Here is a 12992-nt window from a genome sequence, read left to right on the forward strand (position 1 = left end):
TATTTGCAGTTATGTATTGTTAATAAGGTTTAATGTTGCAACCTTGCCCTAATAAAATGCCTTTTACGCTTGAAATTTCCAGCGTGGAGTGTGGTTATTGCGCGATATGTGCTTTTCATGAACCCCTCAAGTGCCACATACAAGGGCTATGGGTAGAGGACTTTCTGTGTGATCTGCTGCAGGGAAGGGACTGCTGGGAAGGAGCCTTCCTTATTAAAGGGACAGTGTGGCCCTAATGGGTATGTGACTTTCTTCATGGACGCCCACTGGAGACGCTATCGCAAAAACAACAAGCATTTGCAATGCAGTAGGTCTCGCATTTACGCGAGTTTCAGCTATTGCCATTGTAAATGGCAATGCCTTATATTTGTGTTTTGGCTTTTAAAACATAAGTAAAAGGCATTGTAATTGACCATGCTAATAGCTTAAACTGGCGCAAATGCAGACCTATTGCCTTCCAAATACTTGCTCTACCTGTACATGGGCCTTGGGAGGACCAGGGGGCAATCTAGGGAGGGCTGTCCCACTGCCCCTCCCCCCTCCAGAACCGGACCTGGCCAGGGACATTTATACAGGTCTTGCCGGTTTAAAACCGGCCAGGTTGCAACCCTAATAGGACGCTGTTTGCCTGCAGCATTAGAGGGCGTCTGTCCCCCTCACCTGCTTGTCAGCAGCTAATCTTTCAAAACTCCCTCTCTCCTCCTCTTCGGCTCGCCCCTCCTCTCTCGCTCTTCTTCGGACTGCTCGACTCGCTCACAGTCCATCTCACAGAGGGCAACATGGCGGGCGATTCCATCCTCCTCGCTGCGGTCTCCCTTCTTTCAGCCTTCCAACAAGGTAGGGCGCCTGGCTGGGTTTAGACTCTGCTCGTTTCCTGATGTGCTTGTCACAGCTTCCCAACAACTGTTCTTCTTTAAGGAAGGGAAACCCCCGTCTTTGAGACCCAGAATTGTCTATGGTAAACTTCTCTGTGTTCCAACTCTCCCGGAAAAACCCGTGCCCAGTTCCTTGCAAAGGGAGGTGGCAACCTGCCCGTTTTTATGAGAAAAATCTCATTCTCTTTTTAAGTTTCTAATGTTGACTCTGTGTCTGCTGTCTTGCGGATTTTTGGATACTAAGGAGTATGTTGACAACAGTAATAGTTGTATGAATAATAGTTACGTAGTTAGGGTAAATGTCTTAGTCATGCGGCTTCACGGCGCTATAGAATGCTCAATGCTGGGGAGTGGCGACTGCAGTCATCTAACCTGTTATGAAACCTGGTTTGTCTCCAGCCATTGTAAGCTGCAGGCAGTTCGCGTCGTGTACACCGCATTTCGATTTTTAACCCTTTTCTCTACATCGAGCAACGTTTGAATCATGCTTAAGTTCAAGCATTTTATATAAACGAGGTTCTTTTTATATGTTTACCGAACTGGTTGATTTCTTTCAAACAATCTAAAATTACGGTAAAATGATTATAAACCGAAAAGAGCATTGTGACTGGACGATAAACCTGCCAATTAAAGAAAAGAATGTTCTACCTCTAGAGCAAACAATCGGAAATCACCTTTGTACTCTGTGCCCAGCCTCGTGTGATGTTGCAACCATGCTGTGAGACAACCCAGTAGGTAAACGTTCCTGCAACTGAGAACTTTTATTTTTTTATTTTATTTTGAGAGTTTTATATAGCGCTGGCTAGACCCGGAGGTATCAGAGCGCTTTACATAAGGTTCCACAGAAATTACAAAATTACATCAGTTACATGTTACATCGGTTACTAGAAGCGCTGGCTAGACCCGTGGGTATCAGAGCGCTTTACAATTAGGAATCACATTATTACACAGTTAAAAACAGTTTACAGGTTACATCGGTTTTACGAAACACATTTAAATAGTATGGAGGAAGGATAAATAGGGCGGATAGGGGTAAGGGGGAAGGGTGTAGGTGGAAGGAGGGAGATAACGGTAGGAGAGACGAAGGAAGGTCTGCCCAATGTCCGGCTGGGTAGGTGACGGCCGAGGAGGGAATTCACAGCCTATCTCCCCTATAGCTATCAGGGTAGCTCCACCGAGCAACGGTCAGGTAGCAAGGTCTCAGCGGTCGCGGGAAAGTTCACAGGGTAAATGTCCTGAAGGGTGTGCAGGATCCAGATAGGATAGGGGGAAGAGGGAAGGGGGAAGATAACGGCAGGAGAGACGAAGGAAGGTCTGTCCAATGTCCGGCTGGGTAGGTGACGGCCGAGGAGGGAATCCACAGTCCATCTCCCCTATAGCTATCGTGGTAGCTCCACCGGGCAACGGTCAGGTAGCAAGGTCTCAGCGGTCGAGGGAAAGTTCACAGGGTAAATGTCCTGAAAGGGTGTGCAGGATACAGGTCGGTTGAGGGCTAAGATCAAGGTCTGGTCGATGACCAAGTAGGACCTTCCATGTAGGTCTGAAACCAACGATTGCTGTTTCAATCTATTTTGCGGCCTTCAAACGATGTCAGGCAAGGGATTCTGCCCCTGGTGTTATATTCAGCCGGGCCCCATTTTATCTTTCCCCATTTTTATCTTTCCCTTATGTATTCTTAGGGGCCCCTAGGGTACTCGACGCGTTACTATCGGTGGCCTCCTTTCCCCGGCACCAACTCGGGGGTCATAGCGCCAGCTCTCTCTCCTTGATTACTTCGGAGCCAGACAGCCCACAGTTCACAGCCACTCTCCTTTCGCAGCCCAGTCAGGCTGTGACGCCCACCGCAGCCGCCATTTTCTATTTCTTAGGGTCAGACACTGAGGGTATCTTCATGAATGCCAGCGAGTTGCTCCTCAAACTTCTCCTCCAATGTCAGGGGACAAACGCCTCACCAGCAGGGTTTTTCAGTTGCAGCTCCCCCAACCAGGGTGCTAAGCTCGTTTCACCAGGGAAGCCTCTGGTTGGGCGCCATCTTAAAATCAGGCGCAGCCTCCCACCATTGGCTCCTCACCAATGCCCAGCAAGTGCACAGATCGGTGTGGGATGATCCCCTTGAGCTGACTCAATGCTGCCCCCAACTCGTCGCCCGCTCACCTCCACAAGACTCCGCCGCCGCCGGGGTGCCTCAGTCTCTCACCCGGCCGCTAAGCGGCCGCAGGACTCCGCCTGACTCCGGGAGCTGAATCACAGGGGTGGGGAGCCTCGTCCGGCTCTCCCTCGTCCCTCTGCGGCTCTTGTCACGTTGTCTCCGGCTCCATCGCTGTCTGCCTGGGACCCACTGTGCCTGCGCTCAATCAGGTAGTCTCTTGGTCTTTCTCGGCCGTGGTCCATGGCGCCATCTTGTCACTGCCCTTTGCTCACGGCCGCGCTGCGGACTCCGCTCCCGATCACAACTGCTACATTAAACGGGCGCCTCCTGGCAATCCTCCGCCTCACGCAACTTTGCTGAACCGCATTGGGTATGTCACGGTTCTCCAGCCTTGTGCTGGCGGTGTTCGGCAGTCTCGGGGCTCCGGAGCTGATGTGGAGCGATGTGCTCCCCTCCGACACGGAAAACCAGCCACCATCTGCCACTGCCTTTACTAGAACGCAGCAGGTGCCCAGTCTCGTGTACTTTGAGGTAAATAGCCAGGCACTTCTAGCTGGGCCGTTATTAAAGAAGCGTTCTCAAACAGAGGCTGTTACATCCGGTCATCATTTTCTTTGCTCCCCATGCCATTTCAGTTTAAACCCAGCCATATGCAAATAAGTCTTGACCCTGCTCCCCATGGGAACAGTCCAGCCCGAACTGCCAGCCAGGTCCTCCCTTGACTGGAAACAAGCATCCTGGGACCAGTTTCGGGGTTTCACACCTCATCAGCCAGGCTAGCTTAACTCGAGTGGCATGGAGAGCATGGGACCCACATCTGGGCACTCCCGTTGCACTCGGGGTGACAAATGCAAAAACCTACCTTCCAGACTGTCCACCAAACTCTAAATAAATCCCTTAGATGAAGTGCACTCCTACAAACCCTTCACAAGAGGTTGTCTTTTTCAAATGTTTGCTGGAAAGAACTGCTTATTTGACGAGTTAGACTCCATCAAAGATTCGTTAGAAGTGTCAAAGTCTTAAAATTCTTCTTACCTAGCCAAGGCATATGATCTTTCTGACTGATTGTTACAGCTTCTATGATACAGATTTAAAAATAGCAATGCACAATAAGGAAATCATGTGCCTACTGCAAAGCATGCTAAACTGACCAATTAACAAGTCTGCCCTCCAGGCTAATCTAGGATGAGAGATTTAACTTGAGAAGGTTTTTAGTTTGCGTCTATTAAATGGAGCGGGTTAACCTTTTAGTCATCTGCCATTTACATATGGCCCTTTTCCTCAATGACTAAAACATTATAGCTTCTCTAGCAAAACTATCAAACAGCCACCAAAGTTCTGTTAAGAATTAGTAGATTAAGAGAATTTTCAACACTGATTTACGTAATGGAAGCAGTAAGGCTTGGTCCAAATCAGGGAGCTGATGTTCCCAGAACATCTGCAGACATGACCATATATTGTCACAGATTATTCAAATCTGGGAAGAATCAATTGTCATTGATTTACCTGCTATCTTAATTGTAGTCATAATCAGGTCTGCGCTGCAAATGTGCCAAAATCTTCCTGTTTCATCATTTTGTTTGTGGTCTGGAAATAAAGTATTTATGCACTAGATTGCCATACTACTGCCCGGTGTCTTGGCCATTCTCATTGCCTAGTAGCAAATCTGAACGGTTTCACTGTGAAATATATGTTATTGGACGAGGGGCATCTTTATGACATTGTCATGCAGTGCAGCGCAGCGAGTGGCAATGCTGAGCTACACTGTGACAGAGAAAGGGCAAGGACGCACCATATTTAAAAGAATACGGCGCATTCCTGCCTTTTCTCCTGCTCTGGTGCTGTTTTTGCTACCTAGTGCCAATGCAGGCACCCTTGCACCATGGTGCATGGGTGCCTGTGTTGCATACCGGATTGTTTTTGAGCAGGAAGGGGCGCCCTCCTGCACAAAAACAATCATGAAAAGCATATTCCTCTATGTGTGCTGCACAATGCAGCACACATAGAAAGAGGAAGTAACAAAAAGAAATAAAGATATTTCTGCTTGTTTTGCCCCTACTGGAAAGGCGTATCTTTATGGCACGTTCCCAGGTTTACCAGTTCTAGTAAATCTGGAAATGCATCGAAAACCGTGGGAGCTGTGTGGGAACACCTATGCAACGCCCATGGAATGCCTTCCTAGTGCAGAGTAAGGCAAATCAGTGAATTGTGATGCGTTGCTTTACTCGAGACTTATGAAGCCACTCGGGGCCACACAAGGTGGCCTTGTGTGGCTTTATAAGGAAAATGGAGTATTTCAGCGGAGGGGCCCTACATTTGTAGGGAGTGTGTGTGAGCTAAAGGGGCAGGGAGCAGAGAAGTGGAGGGCTCTGTAGCAGCCGAGTGGACGTGGGCGTGTGCAAAGGGGCAGTCGTTCGTGCAGAAGGACCAGCGAGACTAGAGGGCAGTGAGTGTGCAAAGGTTGCAGGCAGTACAGAGGGCAAAATGCAGGGCAAGGTATATGCAGAGGGGGCAGGGTGCAAAGTGCACAATGTGAGAGCAGAATGGGCTTGGAGCTGCTAAGGCAGTGCGTGAGCAGGGAGTTAGGGAGCAGGCAGGGTGGGCTTGGAGCGAAGTCTGCAGGGTGCACAGTGGGAAATATGTTGCCAACCGCGCCACATTTTCCAGGTTTGCCCTACAATGGTGGCTTTTGTCCCACCGCCTGCACAGAAGCACTGTGGGCGTCCCTTGGTCTTCATTTTGGTTCTGTAGCAAATGTAAACTTCTCAGAGGACAAGCAACTATCGGTGCTTTATAAGATGGAAAAGGGGTAACAGTGTGACAGAGGAGCAGCAGCAGAGAGGGGTCCCTGCACAATGCAGCTCACGACCAGGTTCACCTACTGAGATGCAAATCCAGCCACACTCAGAAAAGGCCCTGAATGTGGCTGGAAACCATGCCTGGGACCCGCTCTGGGTATATTGGTCCTGGTGTTTATTTCTTCCACTAAGCCTGTTTCAAGGCGCTGACCTGCGGTCAGAACAGTGAACGGAGGGGGCTATGATTTTTTTTGTTAAAAGATTTTTATTGATTTTTTTCACACCCAAAGTCCTGTGGACCAACATTACACACGGTAGCATCATACTAGGAATCCCCCAGCAAAATAAACATCAGGAGAAACCCATTCTGCTACGCACCTACCCTATATCCCCCACTCACCGCCCCCTCTACCCCCACCCCCCCCCCAGTCAGTGTGCCCGCAGCAACCCCTCATCGATCGCCGTCCATCGGGCCCTATGGCCTGAGATGTCCCAGCTCCGGATAAACGGGCAAACCCCTGTCAGTGTTCTGCACAAGAGAAGGGGCCAAACGGAGGGGCTATGATGTGCACAAGATCAAACATTTTGTTAAAGTAGTGGACCCGAGAAGGCATTTCACTGCCATTTGCTATAAAAACTTAGTCACCACCATATTGCATTTTGGTGAATATACCATGAGACCTGTCACTTCTCCTCTTCTTGTAGAAGCCAAACAATTTCTCTTTGGAGAATTGATCATACACACTACCGGATGCACAAAAAGCAGTCATGCACCACTTACAGCCAGCACACTGATGTCGTTTCTAGTCAAATATAATGTGGTACCCCAGAAGTATTCGATTACAAAGAGCTTTAATGTCTCATATAAAAATACATATAATTCTGCAAGACCATAAGGTTACATACCGTAACTCATCTTTATATTGGATGGTAGATTTAACAATGTTAACTAAAACAATTAAAAACATCAGCAGCAAGCACTTAAAAATATTTGTTTCTAAAAACCATGCAGGTTGGTTTTAAAACTAACACATACATGAATTGAACCATAACAGGGGAGAAACACATAATTCAACTGCATATGTCTTTTCTTGCTAGTAATCTGTTTGAATCATTGGTTACGACACATGATGCTTCTTATTTCGTAGTTTGTACTATACTTCTCCAATCCCACAGATAAGTATCCAGTCCATGTTTTTTAACCACACACTACAAGCAGCTTTTACATTGACTCTATACACTTCCACCCTTGCCACAAAGGAGCTGAAGAATAATTTCAAAAAGGGATTTCCCAAGGGCACACAATTTGGCTAAATTGGAAGCTGGGATCAAAAACACTGTCTCTGGTTTCACCTTTCAAACTAGGCACAGCTGTGGTGGCAGTGATTCTGATGTCCAGGCCAAGGGGCTGACCGTCACAGAGAAATGTCACTTTCAAATATAAAGTTTATTGCCATCATACATGGGTGAAGTGGTAGAGCTGAGATTAGATGCCAGGGGTGCTAGCTCCATGACCAAACCATACCCACTGGCCCGGTCCTGTGACCGATGGTGGTTACTGGGAAGTTTGCGCTGTTGATGCTGATGGTTACCATTGTGTTTCAAAGCCAGACTATTTCATTACATTTGGATACTAGAGTTGATCTTTTCCTAAACTTGTCTCTCAAAAGTTTCAACAGCGAGCAGTCGAGGTATAATCCAGGAGGTGGTCAAGAGATCAGTACTCAAGTATACTATGCATACCAATTGCACTTGAAATACTTCATCTCACCACCCACCCAGCAACGGATGCTGTCAAAATAAAATAGTGGGGCAGCACGGGGGCAAATAATATTTTTTTTAAAAGGCACTCACCTGCTTCTCCCGCTCCGTCTGTCGGACGCCTCGGTGCTCCTCGTCTCAGTCCGAGGCCAGCACAGGCTCCCGGACTCCCCACCGAAAGCAGATGCTACTCCAATGCTGTGAGAGCAGTGCCTGGATTGGTCTGACCGGCCTAGGTAGGCGCTCACGAGGGAACTGGGAACCTGTATCATTTCTCCACCCAGCTGTACAATGCAGCTGGGTGGAGAAATTCTAAGTGTGCATGCCTGTTTGTCCGACCTTAGACTGCTGGCCAAACTGACGTGCACTTACAAGTGCCCTCCACTCCTTCCAGCCCCTGGCTAGTGTTGTGAGGATTGCCTGGCCGTGCCCCACCCTCGGAAGCATCGGCTGCCAGTTAACAATAAAATGGCAATAACATTGTTTTATTATCGTTTTTTATTTCATTCTCAGTAGGGCGATGCTCCTCCGCCATTGCAGGGGAGCCGACGCTGCATGGCATCGCACACTCGTTCCGCGCATGCATTATTTCCAGGAAAGCAGTGCGTCCCCACGTGGGTAAAGTTTCCTGCAAAGGGCACTGTGCTAGCAGAAGGGACACAGATCTGAGAGGGCAATGCACACACACAGGTGGCAGGGTGCAGAGAGGGCAGTGGACACACAGAGGTGGCAGGGTGCAGAGAGGGCAGTGGACACACAGAGGTGGCAGGGTGCAGAGAGGACAGTGGACACACTCAGGTGGCAGGGTGCAGAGAGGGCAGTGCCCACACTTGCAGAGAGGACAGTGTGTATGCAGGCGGGGCAATTAGCAGGAAGTACAATGTTTGAAGAGAAGGGGCTGGGAGCAGAGAAGAAAGGGTAACATTTGTTGGAAGGGTAAAGGAGCAGAGTGGGCAGTGAGTATGCAAAGAGGGCAGGGAGCAGAGATGGTATAGCATGACCCGAAGGCGCTGGCAACAGAGGGGGCTGTGTGTAGGGGTGGGCGGAATTTGCGACATTCACTTTCGCAAATTATCGCGAAAATCTTAAAAATCTCCACAAACACGTGGAAATATCGCGAAGATGCGGAAGTTGTTTTCCCGCCCGTTCGCAGTATTTTCTGCGTGATCGCGGCTCGCCAACTTACCCATGCGGTTGCTCACGGGCGCGGCCATCTTGTTTTCACTTGTCTCGCGGTGCATGATCGCGAGAAGATAGACGTGATCGCGCGATGAATGACATTACTGCGGGCGCGAACTGTCGCGAGACAGCGCAAATGGCTACCAACAATCCAACATCTCGTGGAGAACGCGACCGGATCGGGAAAACTTGTTGGTGAACGCGGGGATTCAGGTAAGGCGATCGCGCGCACGCGAGAATGTATTATTTTACAGCGCGAGCAAGCAAAAAAATTCCGGTAAATTGCGGAAATTTTGACATTTTCGCGCTCTCCGCGAAACGCGAAAATGTCAAATTATCGCAATTTCCACGAGCGGAATGGAACTTTAGCCCAAGCCTAGCTGTGTGTGAGTAGAAGGGGCAGTGTTGGAAGGCAGGCAGTCGGCTGCAGAGGGAGCTGTGAATGAGAACATGCGCCAGGGGCAGAGAGGGCAGTGAGTGAGTACCGGGGACAAGTCGAGGGGCAGTGTGTGAGCATAAGGGGCAGGAGAACAAGGCTATGTGTATTTAGAGGGGGTCGTATGTAAGCATTTATTAAATCAGGAAACATCATTTTACAGTGACATTTAAAATGATACTTGTATAGCGCACTACTCACCCGCAAGGGTCTCAAGGCGCTTGTATGAATACCGCTGTGGAACCCATCCTGGCTTTCCCTGTGAGGCGTCCACTCCTGGGCACCCCCAAGGTGGAGGCCAGGCATCCTTAGCGTTGTGGGGCCGTTGTGGAGATTAAGCAAGCTATTGCCCAGAGTTGCAGAGTGGGACTCCATGATTGGAATGGCACTGAGGCGAGAATTATCAGGTCCATGGAATTTTTGAGCCCAAGACCCGCCGAGGCGGGGAATTGAACCCTGGTCCCGGGCTAGACCTCTGCATCAGGGTCTGCCGCTCCAATCATTGAACCACACTTCTCCACCTTCTTCTTACCGCATTCTCCGATCCTACTAGCATCAGATTGCACACCGTTCACAAGTAGATATGCCTCCCTAGTCCAGCACCACCAGCAAGGTTTTCACATGTCCATTCAAATTTGGGAGGTTTTCACATGTCCATTCAAATTTGGGACCTCTCACCGGGGCCCAAATAATACTTTTGTGAACGTCGCTCAATCGACTGCTTGTGACAAGTGTAGTGTCGCCATGCGAGGTACAAGGGTCAGGAGGAGGAGTAAGGAGAAAAGGGAATCGAGGGATACAAGAGAGAAAGACGGGGGAGATAACGAGAATAAAGAAATTGAAGTAGGCATATGGTGTCCGTCTGCTATTTCAACGCGACAACAAGGAGGCAAGAATTTCGAATATGCGGTGTTTTGGCTCAAATATGGCCGTCCTTCTTCAAAGCAGGATGTAAGGAGTATCGTTGAATTCTGGAATAAAAGCGCCTAAGGTTGACTCCAGCATCCCCTGCGGGGCGTGTGGGAGGAGGCACCCTTGGGAGGGACTCCATTCTGCCCAAGCCAATGATCTGGGAGATATGGCCCGCTCAGGGGCCCCTCTTCACATTCTGGTGGAGGTGGACTCACAGGGCTTTAAGTGGGATGAAAAAAACTGGAGGGGTCTCTCATAGTGGCGTAGCAGATGTAGTTAAGGGGGTGGCCTAAAACACTTAAGCTAAAAATCTGTACTTAGCATAATGTGCCGAGCCATTGGTATTTCGATGATTCTGTCCATTTATCCAGCTATATAACACAAGTAACACTACAGCTACAGCAAGCCAGGAATATTTTCAATGGTTGTAAATTGCATTAGATAAATAAGCAACAACTAATACTTCGTTGTATAGAATATTGAAAATGCTTCGTTCTTGTTGGCGAAGTTGTGGCATAAGGCTAGAGCTACCGACCTTCGAGCTAAGAAAGCAGATTCGAGCCTCCTCTCAGCTTAACATCCTGTGATTCAGAACATGAATGTGGGCTTGTGTTATGTAACTGGTGCTCAAGTTTGCACCATATAATACTGATAAAATTAGTCTTATTTAAGGTACATCAAAAGAAGTGAGGAATGATACTATCGCAGAGTTAAGCATGTAAATATATTATTTTACACCCTGAAGGTAAAACTGGAGAGCTCGACGGGGACCCGTTTCAGCACCTGCTTTTAAGAACGGCCAGTGCTGAGCACCGGGGAGACCCGGCCCACTTTAAGCCCCGGGGTCCTATCATTTTACCTTAGGCTACTGCCTTAGTGAACTGTACGCCAGTAAAAAAAAAAATGACAGTGCTGTTGCTAATTTGCAATGTAATTTCCGTATTTCTGGCATTGTGAAACCTGCAGGAAGTATCCAACTCTTGTGTTGTGTTGGTAGAAGCAATCCCACATTAGGTTGCAGCGGTTTGCTGTGACATTTTCTGACAGAAGAAACCACTGCACACAAAGCCGTGCCTCTACTCGTGGGAAAGAGCAGGTGATCCGGCCCCACCCATGAGGAGTGTAAGGATGTTTCCTCCCTTGGGCACAGCATTGTTGCAGAAATGGAAACGGCTTACAGTTTTGCCGAGTCATGCCGCACGCTACGAACCAGTGCTCCATTTTCACCCAACAGCCCCTTGTATTCCGACACTTGCAATGTAACGTTTCCTTTTATAAATATTAGCAGAGACGTCTTCTAAAACTGTCGACTCTGGAATCAGAAGGCCACGCCAGAGTACAGCTTTAAGATGTGCGGTGTCCTTGTGCGCGTGCCTGCCCCCCCCGCTGAGTGAAGTAGGAATGAAGCTAAGAGGGAGGGAGGGAGGGGGGGGGGGGCATTCAACAGACGACCACGAGGGAAAATTATTTATTTAATTTCCCCTCGTGGTCGTCTGTCGAATCCCCCCACCCCGGCCTCACCGCTCTTACCTGCATGGGCCGCGGCTGACAAGTGCATGACTGCGGCCTACTCGCTAGGCCTGGGCAAAATTTCCGTTCCGTTCGCGGAATTTGCGATAATTTGGCATTTCCGCGTTCCGCGGAGAGCGCGGAAATGTCAAAATTTCCGCATTCCGCAGCTTTGCGATAATTTGGTTCTTGCTCGCGCTGTAAAATAATACATTCTCGCGCGCGATCGCCTTACCTGAATCCCCGCGTTCGCCGACAAGTTTTCCCGATCCGGTCGCGTTCTCCATGAGATGTTGTATTGTTTTAGCCATTTGCGCTGTCTCGCGACAGTTCGCGTCCGCAGTGACGTCATGCGTCGCGCGATCACGTCTTTCTTCTCGCGATCATGCACCGCGAGACAACTGAAAACAAGATGGCCGCGCCCGCGAGCAACCGCAGGGGTAAGTTAGCGACCCGCAACCATGCAAAAAATATCGCGAACGGGCGGGAAAAAACTTCCGCATCTTCGCGATATTTCCACTTGTTTGCGGAGATTTTTAACATTTTCGCGATAATTTGCGAAAGTCGCTTTCGCAAATTCTGCCCACCCCTACTACTCGCACGAATACTCACGCAAGTACTCCTACCATTGACAGTACTACTAAAAATAAAATGGTAATACTCTCCGCTCACCTTTACCTGTAATAGTGCCGCAATTAGCCCTGCTCGTATTAGTACGACACTACCACAATAAAGAATACTGCGAATATTTCTTGTTATAAAGTACCCTCTACTAATTTTATTATTAATCTGGTTATTACTAATGATATTAATACTACTTCATTAGCACTTCTGTGTTCAACCTCTATTGTTAATACCCCAGACCAGATCTACATGTATTACTAGTGCCATGACAATTAATACTGCTACTAAATAACGCAAGCGCTACTAATGCTAATTTTATCACTACTTGTTTTATTACGTGTAATGTTAGTAGTACCACTACATCAGAACTGCTACTTTTAGTGCTGGTGATATTGTGAATACCACAGGTATTGGATCTAAAACTTTTACTGGTGATATTGCTGCAACGTTGGCTGGTATAGTTAATAGTAGTATTCCAGTTCGTAGTAATGTTTCTAATAGTTGCTTGTTGCTACAAGTACTGCTACTAGCAGCACTACTAGGGCGGCTATGCTCTAGAAAGCAATCATTATACCACTGTTTTGTATACTACTAATATACAAATAGTACCGTTAGCACTGGTCGCAGTATTTCAATTATTATTTGAAGCGTTTTATAAAGCGCGAACATGACCGGGGAGAATCAGAGCGCTGTACATACAGGTAGAAGCAGGATCCTAGACCTGAAACTTAAAAAGGAACTCCTACCAC

At 48.3% G+C, this 12992-nt stretch overlaps 1 protein-coding gene across 1 annotated transcript in view; it reads left to right on the forward strand.

Moving 5' to 3' along the window:
- The first annotated feature begins 573 nt into the window (after nucleotides 1–573).
- Nucleotides 574–12992, forward strand: part of MGST2 (microsomal glutathione S-transferase 2) — a 39814-nt gene continuing 27395 nt past the window's right edge. The window contains exon 1 of the mRNA XM_085641360.1: nucleotides 574–837. Coding sequence (XP_085497486.1) covers nucleotides 780–837 — 58 coding nt within the window. The 5' untranslated portion in view covers nucleotides 574–779. The remainder of the gene's footprint in view (nucleotides 838–12992) is intronic.

Source organism: Triturus cristatus, chromosome 2_2 (assembly GCF_964204655.1).
Source record: "Triturus cristatus chromosome 2_2, aTriCri1.1, whole genome shotgun sequence".
NCBI lineage: Eukaryota > Metazoa > Chordata > Amphibia > Caudata > Salamandridae > Triturus > Triturus cristatus.